The sequence below is a fragment of the Muntiacus reevesi genome, chromosome X, assembly GCF_963930625.1.
Source record: "Muntiacus reevesi chromosome X, mMunRee1.1, whole genome shotgun sequence".
Lineage (NCBI taxonomy): Eukaryota > Metazoa > Chordata > Mammalia > Artiodactyla > Cervidae > Muntiacus > Muntiacus reevesi.
In genome coordinates this window covers 28,021,114-28,039,597 of record NC_089271.1, presented here as the reverse complement: position 1 = coordinate 28,039,597, position 18,484 = coordinate 28,021,114, and the positions used below count along the sequence as shown (strand labels likewise).

The window sequence follows — 18,484 nt, the reverse complement described above, 5'->3', positions numbered from 1 at the left end:
TGATCCTTTATTTGGGTTAGTTAGAAATACCACTTGCCAGTTTTGCATCAGTAAACCACATCTTACAAAAATGTAAAAATCTTCACTAACACAGAGAAACGTTATAGGGGCGATTATTCAATTACAAAAGGAATCTTATATAAAATAATTCACCATAGAGTTACTTTATAGTACTTCCCTTGTGCATATAAATCTTTCGTTGAACATTAGCTGCTTAAAAGAGACTGGGGGACAGAGTCTCTTAAAACTGACATGTTAAGCCACTACCAATGAAAGATCAATCAAAAATGAAGGGAACACTTCTCTGAAATGATGATGATTCAATTTACCCACAAATCTGTATGTAAGTTGGTAGAGTAAGGTATGATTAGAATGCTAAGTGTGTTAACATTAGACCATAAAATAGTGGCATCCTATTTTTATAACCATATTCAAACACGAGTTATTTTTCATGAAAAGTCTGCATATAATTAGGAATGCTCAGTTATTTAGCCAAAATTCAAAAGGAAATTTATGGATGAACATCTCTTTATATTTAAATTTAAAATGATGTGGGTCTTTTTATAGTTTCTGTTTTAATGAACATCAGTCATGTGGTACATATTCTTATTCTGAAACTTCTTTCAATATTCTACACCATTAAGTCCTTTGATAGGTTTACTTCTGAGAAGTTGGCATTTACTTTGCAAATACAGAAGTTCATGTTAATATAGGATACTCACTGCATTTTTCTATGCTGGTAAACTTCAATCATTAGGAATGACTCGGAAAGCTTTGTGATAATAGTACTTGTCAGAGGAAAAGCAGTATTTTTCTATAAAATGAATAAGACTATTTTCAAAACCTTCAGGAGGAACTTGACAGGCATAATGGTTGATGCTTTGTTTTGTAAATTATTCTCATGTCCTTTGTCTTAAGAAATATCATATCTGAATTTCTTTACTTGAAAAAGTAATTTTTTCACTCTTACTTTCTTCTTGATGGTTACTGATAAATTCATGTGGTATAGTGTCCATTACATGGTCAATGTTTAGAGGCTGACAATCATTTTCTTCTGTTATGGCCATGCAGTTGGATAGATTTGTTGAAGAATTAATTAATTTAAAATCAATAATTTCTTTAAGACACAGTTTCATTTAAGTTGAAAAATTTAGTATGCATATTTTTAGATGTTCTTAGATAAGAGATGGAAATTGTCTAAAATATTGTCTATACTATACACTAACAGGCTTACTAAATATAAGCAAGATCAAACAATCATTGGCATTCAAAATACATTTCATAAATCTCATATATACAGCATTCTCTGTGTGTGTGTTTGTGTGTGTGTAGCATTAAAATAGCTCAACTTATAGCAGCAAGCATATATAGACCACTTAAACATACACCAGGCAGTGTACTAATCTTTACATGTGTTCCTTCATTAAATGCCCATACTAACTCTATAGAGCTAGGTATTATCATCATATCTTGTTTACTGACTAGGAAAATGAGGGCTATTTGTTAAAGATTTCAGCAGAAGTACGTGCTAGAGCTGGATTGTCCTGAAATAGGAACCACTGCTATATGCTGCCTCTTTATTGTAAGTAACCAAAATAATAACATGATAATCGTCATGCTTTAATAACAAAAAAAAATGATGATGGTGGCGATGATAAGTTTGTTTTTACAAATTTTATGATACAGAAACATGTAGCCATTTTTGGTCTCTGTTTTCTCATTGGTTTAAGGAGAAGAATTTGACTCACTAACTATCAAAGTCCCTCCACTTCATAAAGTTTCAAAATCTAGAAATGTGAAGAGCTTCACATATCTAGTTTCTCAGTTGACCACAAACAAACAAAACTGTACTCTTAGTGCTATAGCAAAAGAGCAAGCTACATGATTCACGTTGGTGTCCAACAAACTAGACCAGAACTACACCAGGAGGTGAACATTTCCAAGGACTCTCTGCATTGGTTTTGTGACAACAGTTTTTCCTGGACCTTTGTTTTCTTCATTCCTTTTCTCTCTTTTGGCCCTTTTCCAAAGTAAGAACAAGCAGATTGACTTACAGTTTCTCTATTCCATTTTTAAAGCATTTTAAAAAATGTTTCAACTGACTTCTAAACTTTCAGAAATCAATGGCCCATAGGAGTTGCTCTAACCTTCATTTCCATCTTCTTTGAGTTTCAAGCCTGACCTAGCAGTAGGCCTTGAGCATATAATACTTAAAAAGGAAGTGTGGTTTCTGCTTAGCTAGCAGTTTTTTTTTTTTTTTTTTGGCTTGATTTTGTTCTGAACAGAGAAACTGCAATAAGACACTTAATATTAAGAAGAGTAAGTTATTTTTAAAATAGTGTACGTTTGTTCTCATTGTTGCCACTCAGCTCTTCTTGAACTTTTTAAAAACAAGTTTATACAATTTTTAAAGGTTACTTTCCATATACAGTTATTACAAAACATTGACTATATTCCTTGTGCTGTACAATACACCCTTAAGTCTATCTTACACCCAATACTTTGAACCTCCCACTCTCCCATTCCTATATGGCCCCTTCCCCTTTCTCTCTGAGTCTCTCTAGTTTATTCTCTGAGTCTCTGGGTCTTTAGTTAGCATTTTTAAAGCGAACATGCAAAGCTGCATTTCCCCCAAACTATTCTTCCTCTCTAGCACTAAGGACTCTGATTTTGAGAATCTTTAATATTCATATCATACATGTTAGGCCATATAATGATCTAAAAATGTGATACTAGTTTCCATTTATTGATTTATCATTTGTATAAGGATATGACATATTAAATAAATACTAATATTAAAATATCCCTCTTCAGCTTAAAAATCACAATTCTTAAGGTCATTTGGTTTCAAAAATAAGATATCAGACCACAATAGCTGTCAAGAGTTATAACTTTCATTCATCCTGGTGCAATAAATTTGTACTGAGTAGAACTGAATGCCATTAGTTTAAATAATTATAACACTACTCTGTATTTGCTTTTACACGCTTTAATCACGATGTCTATTTTCCCAGAAGCTCTAATTTATGTCTAGCAAGTTTTATTTCAGGCGGTAGAACTCCGCTGATCTGCATGTCTTTCTTAAGTGGGCAACAAGTACATCACTTGTCATCTCAAATCAAGACTTAGATACAAACGTTTTTATTCAGAGTGAGAAGGAAGTTTTATGGTGCTTTCTATGAGTTTTTCAGTGAAAATATAGTTTGTACATTCCCCATGGAGCAGTAAAACCAAAGTCAACAGCATTCCATTTGCTGATGACAACCAGAAGAGTATTTGTAGATGGGAAAAGCCCAAACAGTCAAACCTGACTTTTTTACCTCTGGGAAGGAAGGTCATATTTGAATCAGATGCATAACTCAGCAACAAAGTACTCTTTAGCATCAACAGTATTGTATGTCACTTTCAGAATTAGGTATCAAATTTAACACCTGAATTGTTTTGTTTCTAGGATACTGATATTAAGAACTTCCCTACCTGAGAAAGGAAACAGTCTTCCTAAATAAGTAACTATTCAGATAGTATATGTTCTGTTTCAAGAAAATAATAGCTATGAAAGTATAGACCTAGACAATAAATGTTAGAGAGCTAATTTTCACTCCATAAAATAATTCCCTATATACTTTTCTTGGATTAAAAACTCGACTAGAATATATGTAATACAACAAATTCCATGCACTATATATAATATGTGTATATATATATATATATATACACACACACACACAAAGTTCTAGTACATATAAAGGATTGGAGTAGAATATGTTTCAATAACCACTTACTTTAGTAAGATAGTAAATGAAACATAGTCATGTACGGATGTGAGAGTTGGACCGTAAAGAAAGCTGAGTGCCGAAGAATTGATGCTTTCAAACTGTGGTGTTGGAGAAGACTCTTGAGAATCACTTGGACTGTAAGGAGATCAAACCTGTCAATCCTACAGGTCAATCAACCCTGACTATTAATTGGAAGGACTGATGCTGAAACTGAAGCTCCAAGACTTTGGCCACCTGATGCGAGGAGCTGACTCATTGGAAAAGACCATGGTGCTGGAAAAGATTGAGGGCAAAAGGAGAAGGGGGTGACCAGGATGAGATGGTTGGATGGCATCACTGACTCAGTGGACATGAGTTTGAGCAAACTCAGGAAGACAAGGAAGGACAAGGAAGCCTGGCATGCTACACTTCATGGGGTTAGAGTCAGACATGACTTAGCGACTGAACAACAAAATGAAACATAATATTTTCATGACAAAAAGTTTTCCTAGTAAATTATCAATCAGGATCTATTGTATAATACATGGACATTTTCCCCTCAGTCTGCTTGAAGTTTAAAATTCTGCAAACTATAATATGGTGTATCAGAGCAAGATGTGTTAGTTAAGTCCTAGTGTGACATTTTATTTTAATTAGCCTGTAGTTAAATTGGATCTAGTCACATGTGTAATGTGTCCTTTACAAGGACAGACATTTAAAACTTTGAGGTTTCAATATAGTCGATGGCAATGTCTGGTGAATCCTTGTAACTCAGTCTGATACACAAGGTTTCTTTTTAACAAATTTATCAACAGGAAGTGGATATTAAAGAAAAACAACAGCACTGTTGAACAGTTTATTCAGTTCGGTCTCATTATTTTTTTTAACAGAAAATCTGGAGATGTGTATCCTTTGTAACATGTATACCTTATTGTCAATTAGTATTTATTGACAATCCCTATGCCCAAAGCACATCACAAAATTACCATGTACTTATATTAAGACACACAGACTCTAGAGGAAGTTTTCAGTTGAGCATTAAGATAAGTAAGAGAAAAAATGGATAGAGACTGCAGACATTTGATTAAATTTCTATATTTCTTCAACAATATGGATTAGATTTATTTGAAACCCTCCAAATGTGGATAATCCTGAAAAAAGAAGCTACAGTCATATTCAGTGAATGAAAAGAAAGAGCTAAGATGGGGAAGGAAGAAATGATACTGATACTTAAGGAAAGTGGATTTTTGTTTAAGGGCCCTATGTTATAGAGATATGATATTTTATGCAATGTATCAAAAAAATGAAAAGTTATTAAATTCACTAATACTTCTAGTGAGAGTCTGTACTTCTCTGGTAAGAATTCTGAAACTATGTATCAAGAAACTTTGGAGAAATTATCTCCTTTTACCCAGTAATTTTCCTTTTAGCAATCTGTCCTGTTGAAATAAGTCAGAAAACGTATGGCTAAAGATAACTGTATCATTATTTATGATAATGAAACATGGAAAAACCCAAATTTCCAGCAATATCTATGAAGTTATGGGACATTTACAAGGAGTCATACAGCCATTAAAGGGATATTTTCTGGGAATATTTAATAGAAGCAGAATGCTTCTACAATATAAAGTGTAAGAAACACCATTCTTTTCTGCATTTCCTACAAAGGTCTATCTGTAATTAACTAACCTATAAAGTTATTTTTAAAGCAAAAAAAAGCAAAATTTAAATAAAGTACTTCTCATATCTAGATGAGTAATGAATGATAATTTTCAGTAAATTCTAAGTTATAAAGTATAATGTGTCTCACTAGGACAAGGATGGAATGAATTTCTACTCCTTGAAAGTCTGGTAATGATTAATATAACATCCCCTGGACTAGAAGTTTTTGAAAATGGGCTCCTGGCCATAAGAAGACCACATCTCTGATTGACATCCTTAGGGCTCAAGTTCAGCAAGACAATGGTGTTCGTCCTTTGATTCCTTTGACTATAGCTGCCTGAAAAGAGTAAGTCAGGCTCATCCCCTGGATTGACCTTCAGAACTGTACAGTGTGATTTCTGGGCCTTTTGCCCAAGAAAGTTCTGTCCAAATATTTGCTGATGCCTGAAAGTTATTTAAAAGAGAGTCTTTTTTTTCACATTTAGAAATAACATACAGATGCCACTTATAATCGTTAGCTGTAACACCATATTGATTGAAATTCAAAACCACCCAATTTACATGTTTTATGAGTTTAGTTACTATTACATTAGTTTTTTCCCAAGTATTTTGAAATTTTTGGTGCCTTTTGCTTTCTGTACTAAAACAGTTTAAATGATCACTATCAGAATCTTTCCAGTTTTGAGAACATGAAAGAATTAGAAGAAAAGGAAGATGCGAGGGATGTGGAAAGTGAAAGACAGTCATGGCTAGTAAACAGCAGAGAAAGCAGAATTTGGAGATGAAGATGAATCTATGCATTTTGTGCTTTTGTCTAAGTCATTATGAATGTGTTTTATATATTCACACACAAACTGGGGATCTGTTGGCTAGATATGTGTTTAAATTACCCAAGATGTTCATGTTAGGTCATCAGACATGTATTAACTCAGCTTTGTGTAATTTCTAATGATTGCTCTTGTAATTAATGCACATAGTAGTTTTATTCACCACTGAGGTTAACCCTCAATTTAGGACAAGGTTGAGTCAGACCCCCGAGCTCTTGGTCAATGAAACTTTGTTGGAGATGTTTACCTTCTCATGAAAGCTGGCATAACTTACAGGTTCCCTTTCACTGACCCTGGCCACCCTCCTTACTTCCCCCCGCCGCCATGACTCTTCACTCAGTTCCCTTCCTTAGGATTTGATAACACATTTTGAGCCTATACAAAGTCATAGCTTTTTCAGACCTGGAAAAGGCAAAAATCAAACTCCAAAGGAGGTGAAAAATCAAAGTATACCTTGTAGAGAACAAACATATTTTAGGCATCTCGAGTCCTTCCTTTTTTTGGCCCTTAACATGGTTTCCTATTTTCACTTATCCTTTGTGATTAGTTCATCTACCTCAATACTACAAAAGTTAAAACACTAAAAGGTAGTTATTTCAAATCAATTGTTGCTCAAAAATTCATGGATTAAGGCTAAATTTCTCAAACTAGTAAATGATTTATCACATGGAGAACTGGAGTCAGTAAATAAAACAAAAGTTGACTAGAATATAAGTCCCAGGTTGATGTCTATGGTTTACTTGGAGTTTAAAGTGAGCTCAAGTTCCTTTAGACAGTGACAATAAAGGAATTAATTAGAGTATTTTTATGGAGCATTTTGATAACAGACATGCCCATTTTTCCTTAAACAAATATACAGACACACCTTCTAATTTGCATAAAATTTTTCATCTTTTCAACGTAATTTGATTTGTTTTTGTTAATTTTTGTTCAAGAAAAGTGACTTTTGAAAAAATAGAGCTTTATGAATTATTTATTCCATTTTGTAGAACATTTTAGTAGAAGGCAGGGAACAATCTGATAAATTCAAAATCTAGGGAAAATATAAGGAAACTCAATGAGCAGCCATCTTTCATAAAATTGGTTGAATTATGTTGTCAGAGATATGATTAATATCACTTTGGCAATGTTTATTACAGATAACTAGTACAATAAACCACTCCTTCTTGGTACAAGATACTCATAGTTATGCATAACTCCTTAGAAATACATCTTCCTAGGGGTTACTGAAAGGTCTATATGAACATGGCCACTTATGAAAATTTATATTTCAAAATTTCTTTTCAAAGTAGCAATAATATACCTAGTCTAATAATATACCAAATCTAATATACCTCAATATACCATAGCATGCGTAAAGAGCATGATACGATTTTAATATGTTTGTTTTATATATAGCAATGCTTTAATGTTACTTGTGGTTTCCCACCTCAAAATAATGACAATTACAAAACTACTTGCATGTAAGATGGATTTAATCCAAAGGCTTGGGCTTATCAACAAAGAAACATATTAATGCTCTGACTTGTATAAAAATTACATATGTTCATTACTGAAAATTGGTGAATATTTCCAATGTTGGAAATTTGTTGACTACGATTATTTTATAATCTCTAAAACCATCACCTTACCTTTTTGCACTACAACTTTGGATATGCTATTAGTAAGATGATCAGATCTGTAATCTTCATTTTGAAGACAGATTTACAATTTTGATCTAAATTCTCACCCCACTAACAATAACAACATTGATAACATAAGGGATGGGCAATCAATTTTTTAGTTGTATTCATTAAATGCATTTCTACTTTCAAGTGGTTAGTGTAACAAAATATTCCTTAAAAAACATGAATATATGGCTAAAATTACACTTTTGATAACCTTTCATAATAAACTACTAAAATAAAATAATTTTCTGCTAAAGTTTATGATATATACACACATGCATTCTATATTTCAAATAAAAAATATAATTGAATGTGCTGTATGTATTTACGGACAAGAGGGGAAATTTCCTATAATTTGGTATAACTGAGTATAGATAAGTCAGACTAAGAAACTCTAGACTTAACTCTAAGATAAATATGTTAAAATTCAGATTTGTGGACAACTAGATATTTTCACCAGAACATATTCTGTCCATATTCTTCTGTTTCAGTCTTTTAATCAAAAGTCACTTGCTCACATTTTATAAATACATTATCCATAACTGTAATAGTGTCATTCATTTTAATGAATCTCTACCCTTTCCCCCAATTTTCAAAAACTGTACTTTAATGTATAACTGGGTATTATAAGTCAAATAGTTCCACATTACTTGTTTTAAAACCAATTCAAGCCTTATAAAATGACAAGATAATATCAGCAAAACTCTCAGCCCATCTAATTTCTCAACAACCACCTAATTTCTCAACAACCATCTAAATAACACATGAGATTTGACATCCATATGTCCAACTTAATCCTAATGCAGGCATAACGCAGTATGTCATATTTGCTGGTATTTTCTAACTTTGCTCCCTTTAAATAAACATGGGCTTAGCTCAGAGTATTACACCAGGCTACAATCTAGGCTTAGTAATGGTCAGAATGTAACAAGAAAAGTGTACTAACAAGAATTAAGGAATTACTCACCCAGCTGGGTCTCCTGAATTGTCAGTTTGCTTTCCACAGGATACAACAGCTTGGGTGGTTTATCTGTCAGAGGGGCTGAAAAACAATAATAATACAGACTTAGAGTTATGCTGCATAAACCGAAGGAGAGAACACAGTTTATTCTCATAAATATTTCTCATTCTCTGAGTAGTGTCTCAAAGCATTTTACCAGGTAGTGACTTACATATTGCAGGTAGTACCTTCAGGCAAGCTGAAAAGCTATTAGATTATACATGAGTCAAATATAACACTACCAAATTGACAGTCACATGAGACCGCTGAAGCACAGAATCAAGATTGCTCAGACCTTATGAATATATGATTGCACTTTACCAAATATTTCAATCTGCACCACGTTTTCCTTTTTAAAGGGTACCCTACATTTTCTCTGTGTTAATTAAAGATACACATATAACTGTATCATGCATTTCAATGATTTCGGGGGGCATAATATTGTCCATTTCTTCTTAATCCCATTCCTAGATTCCCTACTCTGGATCACATTGCCTCAAAATCCACAATTTAGTAATTAGATTAAGTGTTTCTCACATACATCTCCTGTAAATGAAAGCAATGTGGCATTACATTACTACAAGTACAAGCTGCATACTCCGACATGCACATAAATACTCACCAAGTTCTATTTTAAAGTGATACTTCCATTTAGTCAGAACCCTTTATTGCTATTATCTGTGACACTTAATAGTACTTAGTGCTAATTTGCATGATATACTGTCTGATTTTTAGCTTCTACACATTACTGCTCTGTGCACTTATCAGTCTATCAATGATCAGCACACAGATCTAAGAGTGGGCTATTAAGCATCTCGAAGATAGGTTTCCCACTGCATACTTCATCCTGAGCTACACTAGACAATCTGGACTTTAGGCAAATAGTCAGGAATCCTTCATTAAAGACTCCTGCTCACCCTCTCGGACTAAAAAGTCTGCCAGGTCCCTGTGAAATCTGCCACTGCAACTTCAACTCCGTAGGAAGTACAGAAATGACCAATTAAGGGTTGCTGAAATTGACTGAAAAATTAAATGGTTTTGCATTGAGGGCTTTCTTCCTTCCTTGCCAGGAGGACATGCCAGTGTGGCTGATAACTGGAAGGTTGATCTAGACAGCAGTGCCCCGAGTCAGCCACATATCCTCCTCACCAGAGGATTCAAGAATTCAATCTGCTTTGGCAGCTCACCACTCTCTTTTTTTCACCGAAAACACAGTCAGTGCAAATGGATGATGCATCCTAACTCGGAAAACAGGGATGAGTTTTAAGAGTCCTGGTTTGGAAGACCAACCTCACATAGGATCAACAGCTTTTGTTCATAACTAATTGAATACATTATTCATCTTCATTAATACTTAACACCGGGCTGGGAAGGAAGGGGGGAGGAAAGCTAGGGTAATAGGATGAGATAAATCACTTTGAAATTCTTCTTGAAGATTTGACATCACTCTGATTAACCTTAAACACTTGTATTTCTTGCCTACAGTGATCTTAACAGATTTTTATTCTCCTATCAGCTAAATAAGTTGATTATTCACTGAATTTTGGCAAAGCAGTTCACCACTAATAGGTTAAAAAAGCCACAGGTCCTAAGCTGTGGTTATCAAATAATTTCAGTAAAGTTTGAAAGCAACTATGGCAGGGAAGCCTGGCGTGCTGCAATCCATGGGGTCGCAAAGAGTCAGACCCGACTGAGAGACTGAACTGAACTGACTGATGGCATCAAAATAACCAGCATATTCAGTAAATTAACTCAGTTTAGAAAAGTTTGTGACTGTGTAGTTACAAGTAGACAATTCAGCAGTTATAGTAAGTAGCTGAGAAAAATATTCTCAGTTCAAACACATCCCAGACTAATTTATCTGTAGAGAAAGATAATAAAATTCCCAAGTAGGACATTTGCTCAGAAATATAAAATGGTTGTATGGTTCTCCATTCCAGTTCACCACCCACCGCATGGTATAGTACTGCATCGTTAAGACCTTTTTATATTATCCTCATGGGACAACTCCAAGTTAGCAGAGGAAGCATAGAATGCTCAAGCCAGAGAAAATTCTAAGCTTATTAAGTTTTTTGATTTTTAGATTGTGTTCCCTAAAGCCCTATGGTTTCCATAGCATCCCTCTGGGCAGATGAAATGCAGACAGAGATAAGGGGTGGACTGGGAGTTGACTTCATACTTGGTTGTGCCACCTACTCCTCTCTTGACAAAAATATCTCTGCTTTTATTGATCTTACACATCAGTATTTTGTCCAAGATTTTAACCAAAAACGTCCAATCCAACTTAACTGATGTACTGTATATTGGGCAGTGTTATGTGCTAGGCATTGTGACAGGGGCTTTGGAATAGCTTTGATTCCTGCCTTTACCTCTTATAGTAATTAGAAGTTAAAAAAACGGCGATAGTGGAAAAATTTGGAGCTGGGTCAATTCTCTTGTTTTAGAGATCAGTGATCTGAGGTGCAAAAAGCACAAGCAGTGTGCCAAAAGTGACAGAGCAAAGACTAGCTGGAGTCCTTGCTGGAACTTTGCCTCTCAATTCTTTATCACCTGATCCTTGAAAATTCCATCAAGCAACTACTACAGCCCTGCACAGTGTTTGCCCCCAAGGTGTGAGCAGTGTGTTAGGAGAGCAAAAACACGCAAATCAGTGACCTACTATAGCAGAGCCCTCATATGGTGCAATCTGTCATCTCGATGTTTTGATACTATGCTATAAGAGGATATCATTTAGGCATGTTTCTTGTATGATTCACTTGTCTTTGATAAAAGTGAACTGAATCTATCTGACCTCAGATCTGACACGTGACTGTGAAATGGGAGGGCCATTAAAGCTAAGATACATCTCCACAGTCTTGACGGTGACCAGCTGTGCTGCCACAAAGAAAAGAAATGTGCTGAATTACCCATTATTTGAATGTTCCTGACACTTTAGGTGTTTAATAAGTATTAGTTGAATCGAAGTGACAGAACTGGCAAACAAATGCAGGAATGGTAATGACCAAGCAAAATGACCACATGCACACATACACAAAGCCTCTTCATTTTCTGCTTGGGCAAAAGTAGGACTGGAAGGAAACTCAAACAAACTAGTTCAATAAAAAAAAGTAATAAGCATTAGACCATGACTAGACCAACTGACATTTTATTGTCAAGAAAACAACTTGCCTTTGGGGGCATTTTCTTTCTCTTCTTTCTCTCTCTCTCTCTCACACACACACAAAGGTGAAATCATTGAAAAAATAATGCAAGTCTGACAGTAGTGATATGAAGCACAGGTTGATTTTAAATCCTAATCACATTTTTCTATGAAAAAAATATACAGCAAGAACAGTAGAGATGTTTTTCTGGCTAATTATGCATTGAAATATTTATATGCATCCACCAAAGAATATACTTTCAGGCTCTCATTTTATTTTTCAGAACACCCCATTGACAACATTAAAGATAACATAGTTATTTTAAAATAAAACTTATTTTTATTTTAAAATTAAAATCTTTATTTTAGAATAAAAGCTCTTTTACAGAGTTATTAATATGTCCTGATTGACAAATCATTCTTCAGAGTAGAAAGGAAATTTTAAAGAACATTTGTGCTGCTTACCAGCTGCTAGTTAGAGAAACATCTAGAAGCTGGTATATATAAAACTGTACATAGGAATAATTTCTGTGTTAACATTCTACAAATAATTATGAAGAGATGAAGTTTCTCTCTTTTTTCCCCATGCCATGTACACTTCGGTTATGGAATAACAAAAGAATAGGATCCCATATTCCAAAGCAAAAGTGACAAGAGACAGGGTAATGAGACCAGTATTCTCAAATTTTTCTAATAATCTTAAAGAGAAGAGAAGTATGAAATATTTAGAATGAGTGGATCTTTGTTTTGATATCACTCTAAAATTTACTTTTAGACTCCCAAATACTATTAAGAACAATCAATACCTCTTGGATACTTAAAATTGTCCTACCATAAAAATCTGTTCTTTCAAATTCACAGATATTTTTCAAAATGTATTTTAAGTAGTGCCTTCTCTACTTTGATTCTTAGAACATTATGGTGGAGTAAGAAAGATAATACACATAGTTTTCAGGGAGACATGAGTCTAGTAACTCCTGATTCTGCCCGGTTGGCTTGGCAAGTTAGAGAATTTATTTAAGCTCTCTGAGTCTCAGTTTCCTTATATATAAAATGTGATATTTTCCCCTTATGGCTTGGTGTGAGGATTAAAAAGGATAACAGATTAAATGCTTTGATATACTAGATGGAAAATACATGATGATACCCATCAAAGTTTGGGATAGTAGCATCTAGCATTCTTTGTAGCTGGAGAAGAAAAGTATTATCGTCTGTAAAATAATGAAGTTGAGAATTAGCTAATTCAAAAGACATTTAGATTCTGACTATAAAAATCACGAAAAAAATGATTAGGAATATTTCCTGCATTAGTTTCAAGAGCAGGACAACTGGTCCATCTTCAAAAACAATTTAACAAAGGCATTTTGAAGACTTTGGATGTGCAAGCAATATACTGGGAATGTAAGGGACTCAAAGATAAAATTCAGCTTTTAACCCTTACAGAGCTTACAACCTAGATAAACAATTAAAATATAACTCCACGACTCAATTGCAAGCACCTGCGAAGAGTAAGTACTACATAGAAAAAGACCAATAAGGCATGGAGTTCTACGTAAGAATGCATGAAATGAGAGCACCTGTATGAGGCATTGTGATGAGGGCCGCGCTGCTGCGCTGCTTAGCCCCTTCAGTCGTGTCCAACTCTGGCACCCCATGGACTGCAGCCCGCCGGGCCCCTCTGTCCATGGGATTCTCTAGGCAAGAGTACTACAGTGGGTTACCATGCCCTCCTCCAGGGGATCTTCCTGACCCAGGGATCGAGCCCCAGTCTCCTACATTGCAGGCGGATTCTTTACCACTGAAACCCCATGATGAGCACTGTGAAGTGAAAGTGAAGGTCGCTCAGTCGTGTCTGACTCTTTGCGACCTCATGGACTGTACAGTCCATGGAATTCTCCAGGCTGGAATGCTGGAGTGGGCAGACTTCCTTTCCCAGAGGATCTTCCCAACCCAGGGATCAAACCCAGGTCTCCTGCATTGCAAGCACATTCTTTACCAGCTGAGCCACCAGGGAAGCCCCGTGATGAGTGCTATACTCAGAGGTAATTCCTTTATGACCCTATTTAAATCTACCAACTAAATATGGTCACGAAACCATACTCACAGATTTATTCAGCTGACAATAAAACATGCTCTGTGGCAAACCCACCAACAGGCTCCATTTTACAATGGGGTTTTTTCAGCTTGTTTTGTTGTCTGCATGTACTTTTTTATCTCAAAGGCTTGACAAACAACTGCCTATTTTCCTAGCTAGTCAAGGGAACATGAACTACTCATAGAGCTTCAGTGACTCAAAGTGGGATTTCAGTTCTACTTTCTTTGATCTGGAATGTTTGAGCGTTATTAGTTCTTAATATTGGAGTACAACAGTTGTGAGAAATAAAGCAAGTAGACACCACCTTGTATTCCTTGGGAGAATAAAAATGAAAGGCTCGGAGAGAATATCCATGTATACTAGGTGAAGCTATTTGGGAGAAGAGAGGGTCTTTACTCCTTACTTATCTCCAATGCCTCAGGATTGGCAAAATGTATCCTTTCTGTTGCAAACAATTATGTTAACTCCCAGGGGTGCCATGGAGCCTCAAAAACCTCAGAGAGCAGGAGTGACAAAGCAAGGGAGCAGAGAGTGCAGGGAGAGCAGTTTATGAATAAACTAACACCATATCCGTGATAACCTTGATCTTGGAGTCATGTCAAAGTGATAAAGCAAAGGCTCCCAAGGGGGAACTCTTACTATATTTATCAGAATGCATGTATTCAGGAAAATCAAAAGTTAATTTGACTGGCTTTGATACTTGATATTTTATTCATATAGTTTGATAAGTGTTGCTTATAATGCAAATTAAAAACACGCTAATTCATTCATTCAACAAATATTTTTAATGCATCTCCTCTTTGTCAGAAAGTTCTCTAGTTATCAGGGGATATGACAGTGAACCAGCCAGACACAACTCCTGCTCTCATGGAGCCTGCATTCCAGTGAGGGAGATGGAAAATACACATGTAAATGAATGTATGCATAACCTAATGTCGGGTACTTCTAAGTACTATAAAAAATAAAGCAGCTAAAGGGAAAGAGACTAATGTAGGTGCTATTGTAGAGGAATGTCAGGAAAGCTGGTTTTGAAGATCATTTGAAGCAGGTCTATGTGAAATGAGGAAACCAGCCATGGAAAGGACCTAGAGGAAAATTATGGCAGGCAGAGGGAAGAGCAAGTGCAAAAGCCATGAAATGGGCATGCACTTGGCCTGTTTGAGGGAGGGCACAGATCATTCTAGTTATCCTGACAAAAGGAAAAAGTGGCAATGAGTTCAGAGACAGTCATACACCAATTCAAGCATGGCCTTGTAGAACATGGAAAAGTATGGGGTTCTATTTTAAACGTAATGCGACTGCATTGGAGATTTTTGGAAAGAGTGAATGGTAGCATTTATATGCCCGAAATATCACTCTGGCACCTTGGTGTTCAAGTCTCGAAGGGTGGAGTAGTGTGGAGGCAGAAGGCAGAGTGGAGGCAGGAAAACCAGTGATGAGGGTTTGAAGCAATACAATGACTGGTGATGATACATTGCTGTTGGTGGTAAAAATGGTAGGGTATTGTTCCTTTAACTATCTATTTGGTAGGTAGAGTTAAAATTTTCTGATGGATTTGATATGAAACGTAAATGAAAATCTAGGCGTTAAGCGGAGGGGGGGTCCCCAAGATATGCGCTTGAGCAAACACATGAAGGGCAGTGTCATTTAATGATATGGAGGGAAGTACAAGAGTGGCAGTTTAAACTGTAGGAATTAAGAGATACATTTTATAAATCAATTCAGTCACAGCCCATCATCCAAACAGGCTAGAGAATTTTCCTATTGATCAAAGATTTATATTTTGTAAAAGCAAGCCGCAGACTGACAACTCATCTTCTCCTTCTGGTCCCCCAGAGGATTGAGAAAATACCTTAAAAAGTTCCATGTTTCAGGCTGATGCCATATTCATTTATCATGAGATAAACTTTGGCTAATCTCTATTTTCCCTTGCTTTAACATCATTCATGAAAAATTATATACCAGCAAAATCATTTTTGACAAATAGAATCAGGACCATGCTGTGCCAAGATATGAAGAACAATTCTCTAGTTATTTCCCTGGTTCAATATGTGGCACATATTTAATCAGAAAATTTAATATCATACATAATTCAGTAAGTGAAGAGGAACTAAAGAGCATCTTGATGAGGGTGAAAGAGAAGAGTGAAAACTTAAAACTCAACATTCAAAAAACGAAGATGATGGCATCCAGTCCCATCACTTCATGGGAAATAGAAAAATTGGAAACGGTGACAGGTTTTATTTTCTTGGGCTCAAGAATCATTGCAGATGGTAACTGCAGCCACTAAATTAAAAGATGCATGCTCCTTGGAAGGAAAACTATGACAAACCTAGACAGCATATTAAAAAGCAGAGACGTCACTTTGCTGACAAAAGTCTGTACAGTCAAAGCTATGGCTTTTCCAGTAGTCATGTACGAGCGTGAGAGTTGGGCCATAAAGAAGGCTGAGAGCCAAAGAATTGATGCTTTCGAATTGTGATGCTGGAGAAGACTCTTGAGGTTCCCTTGGACAACAAGGAGAAGTCAATCCTAAAAATATCAACCCTGAATATTCATTGGAAGGACTGATGCTTAAGCTGAAGCTCCAATACTTTGGCCATCTGATGCGAAGAACCAACTCATTGGAAAAGACTCTGATGCTGGAAAAGACTGGGGGCAAGAGCAGAAAGGGGCGGCAGAGATTGAGATGATTAGACAGCATCACTGACTCAATGGACATGAATTTATGAATTTGAGCAAATTCTGGGAGATGGTGAAGGACAGGGAAGCCTGGAGTGCTGCAGTCCATGGGCTTGCAAAGAGTCAGACATGACTTAGTAACTGAAGAAGAACAACAACAAACTGCAAAGTATTAACAAAAACGTTATGGGATTTATGTTTCATCACATTCCATTATCTTGAACGTCCCAGGGAACATAAACAGTGAAAGATTAGCTTCATTCAATTAATTATTTTTAAAATAGAATCACTAAAGAACATCAGAGGAAAAGTTAACTAACATGGAGGTAATGTTAGGGTTCGGGTTCTCTCTTCATTTGTCACCTTCTACAGTTATCTCTTGAGCCACAACTTACCAGATTCCATTATTGGCCGCCCCACTTGCTGCGCCCAGACTCATAGCTGATTCTAGAACTTCTTCCAGTCACCCACTACACTACACAATGATTCTGACCTAATGAGCTGAGAGTAATATGGAGGGCAAACAAAAGAGAACATAGGTAGGTAGAATAAAGGTGGCGTAATATTTTTATTTTTAAAACAGCTGCTGTTGTGAATTTTGCATAAATGTTGTGAGGTTAATTTTTAAATGAATGCATGACTAATTTCAACCCTCCTAAATAAATTTGTGTGTAGTCAAAACTAAAGCAAAAAAATAAATGGTGAGAAAAAGTAAACAATACATAATTATCTGTAGAAATTATGATGAACTCAAAGAAAAGAATGCTGATTGATATAATAGCTATAATCAAGTAGGTATACATGCCAACTACTGTTTTCACTTCTGTTGACAGGCAAGGAAAGAATTTATGGACACCAATTAGCTTCTAGGGACAATAGTCAATTCCAAAAAATTGTGTCCTATAAGTGAAAGTATCTCTTCCCCAGCAATGAGAAAGAAAGCAAAATTAGCATAGCATATCATTTTTTTCTTTTTCTATTAGTAGATAAAAGGCCCTCAAGAAATGAAAATAATAAATCCCAGGCTGTCTGGAAATGCTTATTAAGGGAAATTGTGGAATACACAAAAGGCATCATGTTACTACTGAAAGTCAGAAAATATTTTATTCTCTGATTATTTATTCACAGTAAGACATCACATTTCCAGAGTATAGTGCAATGTAATTTAATGTCCTTCCAAATTATCTCAGGTTGGTTTGTTATATTATACTTCAATGTAGAAGAATTTCTAGAAATTTTTTGTAAGTGGCAAGAAGGAGTCAGTCAGGGATTAAAAAATGTAGTCCATATAATATCTTAATTTAGCATTAAAATTAACAGCATACTTCACTTAATTTTATTCACAATCTATTAAATTGACATGTAAGCTGGAACTCTCAGCATAAATTTAAGGCCTTTAAGACACAAGAACGTAAGATTTAAAATAAGCATACGTGTAGGAAAAATTAACACATGGTATTTTGGGGTGTGCAGTTCCATTACTCCATTTGATCATCCATTTCCTACCATGAAAAAGTCTAGAAGCTTCCCCCCAAACCAATAGCCAGTGAGGACAGATGCCAAGATCTGAAACTATGTCATCTGATTTTAATGGCCACATATTTTCCATTTCTGTAGTCTGCTTTCCAACATTTGTGATTTCTTTTGTAGTTTCTAT

At 35.5% G+C, this 18,484-nt stretch overlaps 1 protein-coding gene across 1 annotated transcript in view; it reads right to left on the bottom strand.

Moving 5' to 3' along the window:
- IL1RAPL1 (interleukin 1 receptor accessory protein like 1) overlaps positions 1-18,484 on the bottom strand; it is a 757,712-nt gene that overhangs the window by 298,684 nt on the left and 440,544 nt on the right. The window contains exon 5 of the mRNA XM_065916682.1: positions 8,879-8,953. Coding sequence (XP_065772754.1) covers positions 8,879-8,953 — 75 coding nt within the window. The remainder of the gene's footprint in view (positions 1-8,878; positions 8,954-18,484) is intronic.